The following is a 13899-nucleotide window of genomic DNA, read 5'->3' on the forward strand; positions in this document are numbered from 1 at the left end:
TGATTGTCATTTGTCACTTGATTTTGTGTATGTAAAAAAGTCACCTATCTGGCTAGCTTTGTTGATCAAACTGTTTACAAGATCAGTCTTATCCTATTAGGTATACACAGGAATTTTTCTAAATTATGAAGCATATTCAATCACAATGCTTATGAGCCATTTATTTAATATTTAAGAAATGAATATTGCTTATAATTTAATTTTTTGTTTTGTATATTTGATCAGTATGTACATACTAATGTAACAGTATAACAGTAATGCATTTAATCTTAAAATATGCACAAAATTTTTTGTTAAGCTGCATATATAATAAAATTAAAAACTACTACTCTAAACTGATGAAATCAGAGATTGTGAATTTACCTACCATACATAAAACTATCACAATAAGATGGAGCTTAAGAGTCAAGAAATCACCTATGGCAGAAAGTATTTTATCTCCTGATTAAATTGGAACATATGGTAGATAGCCATTGGCAACAATTACTTAGAATGCAGCTCAGTTGCAAAACATTAAAGAGATGCATAAATGAAATCATATTTTACAAATATATGGGCAGAGGAGAAAAAAAAAAAGTCAGAAAGTCTGCCCTAAGATTCAACTAAACCATATCTGATCACTTATACATATAACTAGAAAGATAATTAATAAAAGTTAAAAGTAAAAGATCTACTAGAAGTTCAATGGTCTATCTTTATCAATGACAGTAAAACTACCACTTTTCAACTTTACCATGTTAAATATGTTTGAAGTAAAAATGGCATCTAAGATAAAAATTTATAATTAATCTGACCAAATACACAGTAGAAGAAGCAGGAGAAGTAAAATTTTAACTGTTTTAATTTTAAATTACCTTGTTATTGCTCCATCCACATTTCCTATTTTATTTCTCCTGCTAGCCTCTCCCAGAAAGCCATCTCTTATAATAAAGCAACAATATAAAAGTTTTACAAAACTAACTTATATGAATTTGTTTCACTTCTCTAAACAAGAAGTGTTTTCTCACATAAGAAGCAGCAGTTTGGGGCAGCAAAGTTGATGCAGTGGATAGAACTCTAGTCCTGAAGTCAAGAAAACGAGTTCTAATCTGGTTTCAGAAAATTAATACTTCCTAGCTGTCTGACCCTGGTTAAGTCACTTAACCCAATTGCCTCAAGGGGGGGGGGGGGTGGCGCCACGGGGGAAGAAGAAGAAAGAAGAAGAAAGCATAAGTTTTAAAAACATTCAGGACCAGATCTAAAGACCTCAAAAAGTGAAAAACTGCAAAAGAATGGAAGAGATCATGGATGGATAAACCTGACTCAAAAAAAGCTGACAAAAAGTCATTAGTAAATACTAAACTAGATGTCTACACCATCACCTTCATGTAAATGGTCCCTTAAAGGATATTTGATGAAAATGAGAAAACATGGAAATACTTTCTCAACTGAAAACATTTTCACAAGAATTCAGTAAAGTTAAGGCTCTTCTCAAAGCTTTTCCTATACACATTAATATCATATAAGATACCTTGATAGTATGGCCTTAGAGACAATCTATCCATAAAAATTTTCTGATCACCAATATCATATACTTATAAAAGACATTCGTTACTGTTCTGGAATATGTCCTAAATAAATTTAAATTGGGTGTGATATCCTATGGATTGTGAGATTCTCTAAAGGGCCCATTAGTTGATGGCATTATGCCAATTGCAACAAGTCCCAAAACACTGTAGGGTGCTTCAATAAAAGCTGTGGCCACTCAACAGGAGAAATTAAATAGAACAAAAAAGTCTATTACCCCAAAGCTTAGAAGAGTTGGACAGGCAATTCACTGAATGAAGTCTATCAATACCTACATCTTGGACAGGCAGCATACAGCAATGACCTGATGTAGAATTTAATATTGTCCAATATTTTCAATTATCCCAAATTCTCCACATCACATCATCCACATTTCCCCAACTACCCAATAATGTTTACTGATGAGTTGCCTCCAAAACTAGTTACATTCTTAAAAAACATTAAATTAAACAAAAAATTTAAACTGTTTTAGGCCAGGGAGTATTCACTCTACCCAACATGACAAGCTCTGAAATAGAGGGTTAAGGCCCTTTTTGTAGTCATAAGCTATAGGAAGAGACAACTGCTTTAGAACAGAGAGTAAGGTTAAACTGGCTGTGGTATCCTCTGGGATAGGGAAGGAGTTTTGGAGTTTTCTTAAATGTCTGCTGAAATATCAACTTATTTGTAGGGGTTATAAAGGCTCAGTGCCCATCCCAGCACCTTTTATTCTTCAAGTGGCCAGAGTAAGGTCAAAGTTCCTACAACCTCCCTTCCCCCTTGCCTTTTTCTTTCAAGATCAAGTCTTCTTATAATGTCCTACTGCTGAAAATAATAATCCAACCAATAACATTGCAGCCTAGAGCTATGCCCTATATGTAATTCAATAACTAAATGCAGAAAATACTAATAATCTAAAGCATTCACTTAGCACCTCTCCTTTACAAATAGCCACATTCAGGCAGACATGTTCAAACTTAACAAGGAGCTTGTGCTCAAAATCCACAAAGTGATTTCCTCTTTGCCAGTACACCACACTCACTTTCTACCCCTAAGACATAAAAAATATATTAATTCTGCCCAGTCAAAAAAACCACAATATAGATAAATCAAGAGAGATGCAGTCTGGAAACCAGAAGGAAAGATGAACACTAAATTTTCAGAAGTCACAAAGCTCTCAATAACATTAGATCAAAAAAGTAAAGTTTTTACTACGGGATTGCAAGAAAGCATAGAATTAAGAAATTACAAAATGAATCAAAACAGAAATGAAATCCATAAAAAAGGAAATTGGGAAAAAACAAAAGCCAGAACGTTTTATAACTGTTTTTGTTTTGAGTCAAAATGTTTCTCTCTTAAACCATAAATAAAACTCAATTAGCAGATTAGGGGGGAAAAAAAAACAGGATCAAGGTGGAGAATTTTTCCAAAGAAGCCAATGAGATTAACAAATTTAGAATACAAAAATACTTAAGTGTAAGATCAAAGTAGAAAACAAAAATAAAGGTGAAAAGAATATATGCTCTCTATTCAAAGTCACTGACCTCAAAAATAGGATGCACAAAGACAACTTAAGGATAATAGATCTACCTGAAAAAAACAACAAATCAAAAAACTTGAATGTTATGACAAAGGAAATGACACGAAAAAATTACCCAGAATTTCTAAATATAAAAAACAAATAATTATATGAATCCACTTCTCACCTAAAGAAAAACAAAACAAACTGTGCTTCAAAAATTGCAGGTGGCCCAAAGAGCAATTAAAGGATAATGTGTAAATAAACTAAAGTAAACTCTAGCTTATTACATATAATGACCTATGTGCAAAGAAATGGAATGGGAAAATATTTATCAAGCACCTGTTGTATCCAGTGCTAGGGAAACAAATTGAACAGCAGCCCCTACTCTGAAAGGGCTCATATTTCCAATAAGGAAGACAATATGCAAATCATAAAGATATGTATGACCAAAAAAATAAGTCATTCATATAGCAAGATCATAGAATAACAGATAAGAAGTCTCAATGACATGCTGGTATCCACAAAATAAATCAACCTGGTTAAAATATGTAAGCATCAGAAACTAATAAAAACTAACAAAGATATAAACCCGTATCAAATCCTGGACCCCAAAACAAAAACAAAACCAAAAACCACTAGTCTTGATCTAAAATATATTTGCTGCTATCCCATTCTTACCACACCCAAGCATTTTCCAAGTCACTTTCATCTCTACCCCATACACTCCTGAAAAATGAAAATTCTCAGTATTAAACTAAGTTAGCAAAACCACTACAAATTACCTTTTAAACATCAGCATCCTATGGATCCCAACATTCTCATAAGGGGAACAGTGAATAAACTATATCAAGCCTGGCAATAATCTTACCTATTCTCCCAGAAATAATCATTCTTAAACTCAAGGTAAGTTGTTGGTACAGTCATATAAATTTCAGCTCCATTTTAAAAATTGGAGGACAAAAATCAGCAGGGAATTTTTAAAGTCTTTTGCTTATATTTTAGCCTGTGTGCTATCAGCCTGGATGTAAGTATGTCCAATACAGAAGAACCTGGAAGTAAAAGTCACCCTTATAAAACCAGGACCCTTATTTTTCCAACCTTCTGGCATTTCTTAGAGCTACTTTGCTGGCCTCTCCATCCAAACAGAAAGTTTGCTGCATTTTTCTAAAAAAAAAAAAAGTGTTATATCATGTTAAATATGCTCTCAGCAACACCTTTTCTTGTTAATTAGGGACTTATGGCAGATGGGCTAATCTAGGAGTACTGATTTCCAGTCTCATCAATATTTATAAAAACTGGCTTCCTTAACCTTTATAGGGCAAAACGCCTAAAAAATAAAAAAATAAAAATAAAAATAAAACCCAAAATCTACTACAAAAGTCAGCACTTCGGTACCTGATTGTGGTAACAAGGCCAAAATCCAAGACGAAGCCCTTTATTGCACATCGTGTTCCAACGTCTTGGGCCGCCCCATCTTGCGACCTCTCCAGATTGGCTGCTCCTGCTCTCTCTACTGCAGAGAGAACTTCAATTAGAGAAATTCTGAAGCTTACGAATCTAAACTGGATACTCCCCTCATTGGAGGCAAGGACAATTTAAAAAAAAAAAAAAAATCACTGGAAATATATGTTAGAAGAGGTTTCAAATAGACCTAAGTGGCTTGTAAGCATCATATTAATGGCAGCTGAGAGTCTTATGTACTACAGTCTAGATGACCCCTAAAAAAAAGTCCCCAAGGCCAATATTGGCAGCAAGGTGTTAAATAACCTGAAAAACCAGGCCACACATATATCATAATATCAGATTCCTATGGGGGAGTTTTTCTCCTTAATAACTCGTGCAAGATATACATTATCTAAAATCATACCAATTCCTATTCCCTATGAGAAAAGGTAGGAGAGAGAGAAAAAAGGGGGAGATAATGCTGATTTTCCATTATGTTTAAAAAATAAAAAAATCAAGTTAAAAAAAAATTCAGTTTGATTAAAAGCCACTGGTTGTGAAAGGGAGAGAGGTTCCCTGCTGACTTAAGCCTAGCTGCCCAAGCAAGGCTTTGGAGTAGTTTAGATCACAAGTGTTTACAGGCAGAAGGAGCAGAGGCTATGGCGGTCTTCCTAGTGACACTTCCAAGTCACACAAATGGAGTGTATTTCTGGGATAGACTGCCAACAAGTTACTGGAAGAAATGAGACAAGGACCAGTTCAAGCCTGGCAAATAAAAAGGCCAAGACCCTTAAGTTTTAACTAGTTTAATACCTTGGAACTACCAGACCTAATCACACCTGCTACACAATAAACCAACATGTTCCTGATTTGTGAAAGGACAGATTGGATTTCTTTCAATCTGATTCTTCCACATCTAGCACTGATATATTTATATGCAGAATTTCCAGTTTAAATTTGTTAGATTAAGCTCAAACACTCACTCCCACCCCCCAGCATATAAGGAGAATATCTATTCTAATAATTAAGATTTTTCAGGAAGAGGAACAAACAAACCTGAAGTTTTAAACTATATTCAGTGACATTAAACTTTGTCAAAGTATTACTACACGCTGCTCAATGGCATTTTGAGGGTTACACTGTTGCAGTAAATAAATTGTGACTGAATAATTCATTATAACCTTTACCTTACCTGAGTATGAAAGTTTGAAATGGTTGTTGTTTCAATATCTTTCTTGCCCAGTATTTCCATTTTCACTGGAGTGTTGGGAAAATTAAAAGCAAAATAGTCCAGGAAGTCAGGCAGATAAGCAGCTGCCCCATGCACTATTGCTAATGCATAGTAAGCTGCATTTTTTTCATTTTCACTGAATGTCAGAGTAAGGAACTCTTCAGAAAATCTCTCCATCTCCATTGGAGACAAAAATGAGAGTTCATCCATGTAGGCATGAAGAACTAGAGCACCACCATTGGACTGATGCTCCTCATGAATAAAGTTACTAAATTTAGTGCCTGTTTTTAAGAAGTTGCTACGAATAGAATGCTCCTGGTGAGTCATAAATGGTGTTTGGACTCCCTGGGGTACCCGGTATTCTTGCATGCCCAAATTCAGTCGGCACAACTGCTCATCTTTTAGATACCTGAAGGATTCCTTGTTAACTCCTGTACTGTTATTCACCTGTCCTTGGGTCAGAATCTCCTTGTTAATTCGAGTCAGGCCAGCACAGACAGTCTGTACTTCTTTGTTGTACATTTTAAGACGCCTCCCACGCATATCTTCTCGATGTTTCTTTTTCTTTTTCTTCTTTATTTTCTTCATGACAAAGTCATCAGCCCTCTGGGTTTTGCCATTTTCGTCTGGTGTTTCTGGCCATAATAATTAAAAGGAAGTCAGTTATTAGGTTTTTAATGACATTAAACATACTTTTTTAAAAGAAGCATTTTCCCCTTCTAAGTAAAGGAATCCCATTATCATGCTGATTCGAGTCAGATTAAGTAAGTTGTTTTTTTCCTTTTTAAAATATATCAGTGTTAAGAAACAGACTTAATATAATAATATTCAAATGTGAAGAATAAATAAAAACATACCTTTATATTCTAGGAAAAAGGGTCCATGTGACCAACATAATGAAAATTAGTAGTTTACATATGTATTCTAGAACCCCGAGTCTTGTTTATAAAATTTAAGCAAAGGCTAAATTAAATGAGTATATTGATATCAGTCTATAGTTTACTAGAATAAAATAATTAAGACCAATCATTTATTAACAAAAGCTAGAAACAGGATCCTAGAGCTGATCAGATGTGGTCCTTACCACCCCCCCCAAAAAAAAAATCACCAAGAAATGTGTAAGTTTAATTATGTGTTTATACTTACATATACATACACAAAACCACACATACCTTACTGAGTAACAAAACACAAAAACTATCAGTTGAATGTATTCTTAAACCTAGGGTTTACTTTGAAATAACACTTAAGGAGGGAATATACATGCAATAAATTATGATCCTGATCTCAATGTAACTCTCTCTGAAAATATACAAAAAGTAGATTAGAATAATAAACTTTAAAAAAAATCCTGAAACCCATTAAGTTAAAGTATAAACCAATTATTTTGAAGACTGATAAGTTATTTCCAATTAACAATTGTCTTTCAGAGCCTGGGAATAATATTGAATACCTGTTCTCACATAATTAAAATTTAATTGAGTCTCCAGCAGTATTTAAAAAGTTAAAATATAAATAAATCCTTTTTTATTCTTTATTTTTACATGGCTTTTTATTTTTCAAAATGAACAAATCTTTAAGAACTAGAAACTACAACTTTTAGCATTTTAGGAAAAGAAATTAAGCATATTTAATTTAGGTGCAAAATTAAGCACACTTATAAGATGTGCTTCTTTCAAGCCAGAAATTAATTTAATTTCTTCCTATATACCTAAATAATTTTTGGCAGTATTCCCAAGCAACCAAGTGTTAATGTTATTCTGTATATAAATTACATAAGTTAGATTACTAATTTTAAACACAATATCAATATTTTAACGATTTAATAACAGGTATGTATACATATACACACATATGCATATACATGTTTTACTGGGATCCTATTACTTTAAGATTTCAGGCAGAGCTATTTGGTATGCAGAAGATGAATTGTGACCTAGATCTGCCACTGAAATTAACACCAAGAGACAGAGCTGCCTTGATTGTAACACATTTTCTATATTACTACCAATTGAAGGCTGGTGTTCCTAACATGTCAAAGCCTTAGTGGGATTGACTATAAAACTCATTTGTATTCCCTATTTTCTTAATTTTGTTATTCTTCTGGGGGACTGGTTTTCTGACAAAATAGCTGTATTTCTAAACCACTCAAAGGTCATACTAGGTTCTGAAGGACTTAAGTCCTTCTGAACTTTGATTTTTTTTAACTCACACTTGACAATTAGAAAATCGCACAAAAGGCATATTGTCTATATTTTTATCTATCTTCCACACAAACTTTCCAACTATTCTTAGATATATTTTTTTTTTTTTGCTAAATTATATCAATTTCAAACGCTATTACAGCAAAAAATGTAGCTATCTTTTGGATTCATGGGCAATTTAAAAACATTGGGTCATGGAAACAAAAAAAAAATCTTTTAAAATTTAGAAATACTGAAAAACAATATTTTCCTCAAAAAAGAAGACTTTTGAGATAGGTTGGTGATAAGTCAAAGACAAAAGCAAAAAGGCTTTCCTAAGGGAAAGATTAAAGGTAATACCAAAAATCTTATTTTAGAATCAATAGATCAGTCAACATTTATTAAGCTCCTACTATATGCCAAGCACTAGTAATTTGATCATTGATCCCTCTAAAGTCAATATCCTCTTTATAGTCAACCTAAAGGCATGGGTGGGCTAGCGCCCACCTTTCTCCCTCAAAAAGGTGATATGGTGGATCAATGGCTAAAGTGCTAGATCTGGAATCAGGGAGACCGGTTCAAATCCATCTTTGGACACATACTATATGAGTTTGGGCAAGGCAGTTAATTTCTGTCTGCTTCAGTTTCCTCAACAGTAAAATGGAGATAAATATAACACCTACCTATGGGAGATATAATATTGTAAATATACAAATAATAGCTATTATTAAGATATCATTGGGAAAGGGGAGAAGGAGAAGGAAAAACAGGATTGGGGGGAGAAGGGTGCAAAAGGAATCAAATGATGACTTGGTTGCTTGATTCATTAACCTAGGCTGTATTTTAAGATAGCTTTCCTTATTCAAGATATATTAAATTAAATTCTTTGGCAGACTAGAAATGAGTTCACTGACAAAAGTTAATACTTGCTACACTGACTTCATCATGCCCTGGGGCCTAATACCTTCTTCTCCCTCTTGCCACAGCTATCATTTTTAGCTTCCCTTTCCCTTTAGTTTCCCCATTAGATAGTAAGCTACTTGAGGACAGGGATAGCATTTCTATTTCTTGTATTTGTTTCCTCAGCACTTAATAGTTTCTGACATGTTGTAGGTACTTAATGTTTACTTTTTATAGACTACCGGTACAACTAAATTAATCATACATTTTGCTTGATTGGAAAGTTTTACCCCATATTTAAGTTACCTTCAACTTATAATTTTTATTTTTATACTTGAATCAAAGCTTAGAACTTAGAAGATTATGAAGTTCTCAAAATAAAAATTGTTTTCAATTTTTAAATCCATTTTATATAGATAATATCTATTCATTAAAAGACATTTTTCCTTTATGGCATTTTAAAAAATTGATTACCAATTGTTATTTTTAAAATCTCCCTCATTTTTTAATATATCCCTCTAACCCCTTCCCTATTCTGGGGCCCTTGATTATATAAAAAATGATATTAAGTAGAATGGGGGAAGACTGTTCCATAAAATCACACATACCATGTCTGACAATATATACAATATTTGAAGTATTTCACAACCACAGTCCCTTGCTTCTGCAAAGAAGTGTAGAAGGTACATCCTCTGAACTCTTCTCTGAGATCAATCTTAGAGACTTATTTTTCTGGAAGAAATTCTAGTCTAGTCCCAAAAGTTGTTTTCATGACCCAAACCTCCCCCAAAGGGGAAGAAAATGTTCTTTAGAGACCAGTTTATTATTTTCAGGTCACCAGGACAATGATTGTCAATCTTTCTGGAAATAACTATGCTTATTTACTTTATTTTACAGTTTTGTTCAAATAAAATAAATTTTAGCACCTATTTTTCAAAATTAAAGAGAATTAAAATTGAGCATGGGCTCTCCCCATTCATGAAACATATGACCTCCTTACCTTCACCTTATACAACAATCTCTCCTCTTCCTTTATGAAGCAGCTCAGACATTGCTTCCTGCATGAAGCCTTTCCAGATCTCAACTGTTACTTGCCCTCCCCTCCTATAAATATATTTAATTTGTGTATGTCTATATTTTTAAGAGTATGTGAAAATATATAAACTTTATATTTATTTATATACACATCTTTGTTGTCTCCCTATTAGAATCATATTTTCAAATGAGGACTGTCATTCTTTGTACTTGTACAATCAACATTTAGCACCATATCTGGTACACAGGAGACAAACTAATAAGTACATGTTTTTATCAAATCCACTGCCTCATGGTACCATTTAGTTCAATGACAGAAAATTCAAGAATTCTAAAGGGGGAAGAGTAGCCCTTTGGGATTTAAAGTGACTAAAGTTGAATATACTTCTCCAGTGGCAACATTAATTAATTTCTTTAACACAAGGAGAACTGAGTCCACTAATGGAGTCAACTCTAGATCCCCCAGAGTGCAGATTTTTGAGTCCCTGCAATAGGTTATATCATCCATTTTCCCTATCACACTTTGGGATGGGTAGACAAGGGGGGAAAAAGGCTGAAAAGATCACCAGTGATTCTAGTGGTTACGGGGATTGTATAATTCAATTCTCGGTATGATTCTCATACAGAGATTTGTAGCTATGACTGCATTTGTTTAAGGAGTTCCCAGATGAGGAAAATTCCCTCTAATGCAGGTCAGAATCTTACATGCAATAGTCTTCAAAAGATGACTTCCCTGGGTCATATAGTCTGAAATATACTTTAGATGCAGTATCCCCACAGCATGGTCCTGAGGCCAGTCCTCCAGGTCATAATTTTGTCATTCCCTTCAAACACACCACCATCATCACAACCACAAATGATTAAGAGATGGCTCTATGTTTAAGTCTACTAGAAATATCTGCAGATCAGAAGAATTTTCCAATATTTTATCTGGCTCTGAGATATCTACATAGTCTGGGCAAATGGTCAAAGATGGAAGAACATTGGAAAGAAAGCCTGACTCACCAAGGAATGCATAAATGTATTCTTGTCATTGATATCAGAGAGGAAAAAAAGGACTTTTTATGTTTTCTCTTTAAGAAATTCTGTAAGCAATATGAAATTCCCCAATTTATCTAACTAGCAAAATGGAAAATATCATTCTACTGCCTATCAATTGTGGAAATTGTTGGGGGTGGGGTCAAGAGTTAGGGAACTATTTCTGTGGTGAATTACTATTACTTAGTTGTCATTTTCTGAAAAGTTGGGCTGTCAAGCAATCTAATTCAACAAAAAAGTTTAAATACAAAAAAATTTCCATGTAATCTAGCTTTTCACATATTTATTTTTAACAAATTCAGTGAGTAATTACCACTTTCTCAAAAAGTTTTATCATCTCTCTATTAAATTACAAAGATCATTTTACCAAGCAGTTAAAGACAAAACTATTGAAGAGTCTAACCCCATGGTTATGGGGTTAAGATTTAGCCCTGTTGAATAGAAACTATTAAAAATTCACTTGGAGTACAGATTTTAATCACCGTCACTTGCCAGTTAACAAACTATAAATTCTCAAAGATTGGTAATCAGAGCAATGGATCCAGCAAAGAAATATTAGACTGGACTCAGAAGTGTTCTGGGTTCCAACTACTACTCTAAGAATATCAGGAAAGGGTAATGACTGAAAGTAACCTCACCACCAATTAGTCACTGGTTGCTAGGATTTGAACACTAGTAAAACAGAAAGGGATAAAAGGAGACATTTAAAAAGTACGGAGCCAGGTAGCAAATAACGCTTGGAGACAAAACAAAAGAGATAGGCCAGAAGATGAAAGAACTACTTACATGGCAAAGAATGAGAATTCTAGAAACCTGGTCTGAAAGATTCATTCGGTAAGTATTTTAAGAATCTTAAGCCTGGCACTGGGGCAGATTTTAAAAGAAGTATCTTATGACATTGAGGGCATCTCTTTATCACCTGAAACATATTCCAGAAAATAAGTGGGCACCAAATCCGTGCTCCAACAGCCAAAACTCAAAAAATCAGCAAGGCAAGGCACTCAATGCTGGCTAAGTTTTGGGGAAAAGTTTACAGAAGTGAATAAAAAGATGTGAGGTTTGATCCTAGCAGCTGCAAACTTCTGTGCCTTCTGTACTTTTAATGTCTTTCTGTACATACAGAAGAAAGAGAAACCGACTTATAAGAAAAAAAGAACAGAAAAATCCATCTTTAGCAGCCACTATATTCTCAAAAAAGCTGCAACCAGTTCATTCTACTATAATTTCGCTCACAAACAATACATAGGATGAAGAATAAGTTATTTTTCCACTGGGGGGAAAAATCCCATCAAGGAAATAATAAAAACGATTACTTTCAATTCCACGGAAGAAATGCAATGAAGTGGTTCGAAATCGTCTGTGCCAGATAATGAGGAGCACACAGAAGTGTTCTCCCACGAACAAGTGCAGCAGCATTTCCGAGGAATTATTTTAAACAACTCTAGAGCCGAAAGCCCTCCTACCAATTAATAATAGACGGAGTACACGCAAGGTCTAGAAGAGGAGGGGCAGGAGCTCCCAAAGACTCGAAGACCCTAAACTCAGGGGGAGGGTCTGGAGGGACAACTTAGCCAACTTTGGAGCGCGGTTCGGGGACGATCCCGTCTAAGTTTCCGAGAACTCCTGCCTAGGACATCCGAGAGGGTCTCGGCGGGATCTCCGCTGGTCACCTCCGTGCCTCGGGCCTTTGGGGGGCACCCCGGGGGGACAGAACAATGCGTGAGCCCGGGCCCGGAGGCCCTGACGAGGCTCAGCGCGCGAGGGTTGGAGTGGGGGGAGACGGGAGGACACCCCAACGAGCCCAGCCTGGGGGAGGGGGAGCCTCTGGCGTTCGAAAAGCTCCATCTGAGCCTCGGGCCGAGGGCGCTGGACAGCATCTCGGCCTCGGGGCCTGGCCTAGGCCGGGCGCTTCGAAGTCCCCCGGGCGGGCGGCAGGGCCTACGGCGCCGAGGACGAGAGCCCGTTCCGGGCAGGGGGAGGGGCCGCCCCAACTCACCTCTCTTGGGAGCCTTGGCCGGAGACAGCCCGCCGCTCTGGTCACCGTTCTCCCGCTTGCCCTTGTGCTTAGGGCCGGCGACGCCCGACGAACCCGGGTCGCTGCCGTGGTGATGGTGGTGCCGGTGCCTCTCGCGCTCCTTGTGGCCCTTGTGCTTGGGCCCAACTGCGCTCACCGTCAGCGGTGAGAAGGTGAAGAGCGCCGAGGCCGCCAGCGGGGCGGCCAGCGGGGGCCCCGCGGGGGCCAGAGAGGGCGGCGGCGGCGGCGGCGGCAGCAGTAGTGGCTCCGAGGGGCCCGAGATGGTGGAGGCTGCAGCGGGAGGTGGCGGCGGCCCCGGTTGTTGGCGGCTGCGACGCCGCCGGTAAGGGGGAGCGGGAGGGGGCTCCTGGCTCGGCCGCCCCCGCTTTTCTCGGGGGCCCCCGCTGCTCGCCCGGCGCTGCCGCTTAGTCCCTCGAGGCGAGGCCCCGGCGCGGGGCTTTTCCTTCCCCCCTTTGTCCGGCTCCTCGGGCGCCGCCACCGCCCGCACTACGCGCACCGCTCCGACCTGCGCAGCCATTTCACCCACACACACATTTAAATGGCCCGACCGCCCCCCCGTCCTCTCATCGCGCAGGCGTCGTTCGCGCGGGGCCTGCTGGACTTTGAAGTTCCTCCCGCACCCGCCTCCTCCCAGCTTTCCTTCGACACAGACAGTGCTAGACGGAAGCGGCAGTTCCCATTCTATCTCTGTAGGGTGCCCGAGACAAGTTTCCATTGTAAAGCCTTCGGGACTGCGCGTTGCCCCCTGGGAATGGTAGTTTTGCTGGGTAGTCTTCCCGCCGCCCCTCCCCCCCGCCCCCTGAACCGCGCAGCGTATGGAGGACGAAAGGGAAGCGTGCGCCGAGTCACGCATCGTCCCCGCTCACGTTTCACATCCGCTGGATGTCGAAGGGTAGCGACCAACGGTTGTAACGGCCTCCCGCCGTCCCGCGTACCCGCTCCCTACTCGCCAACTCCTACCCACGCT

At 37.8% G+C, this 13899-nt stretch overlaps 1 protein-coding gene across 2 annotated transcripts in view; it reads right to left on the reverse strand.

The window, feature by feature from the left end:
- RSBN1 (round spermatid basic protein 1) overlaps positions 1-13805 on the reverse strand; it is a 50919-nt gene extending 37114 nt beyond the window's left edge. For both annotated transcript variants that reach the window (XM_074263092.1, XM_074263091.1), the window contains exons 1-2: positions 12894-13805; positions 5703-6376 (exon numbers count right to left, since the gene is read on the reverse strand). In XM_074263092.1, the coding sequence (XP_074119193.1) occupies positions 5703-6376; positions 12894-13785 (1566 nt within the window). In that variant the 5' untranslated portion in view covers positions 13786-13805. The remainder of the gene's footprint in view (positions 1-5702; positions 6377-12893) is intronic.
- Between the last annotated feature and the right edge of the window lie 94 nt (positions 13806-13899).

This window comes from Sminthopsis crassicaudata, chromosome 4 (genome assembly GCF_048593235.1).
Source record: "Sminthopsis crassicaudata isolate SCR6 chromosome 4, ASM4859323v1, whole genome shotgun sequence".
NCBI lineage: Eukaryota > Metazoa > Chordata > Mammalia > Dasyuromorphia > Dasyuridae > Sminthopsis > Sminthopsis crassicaudata.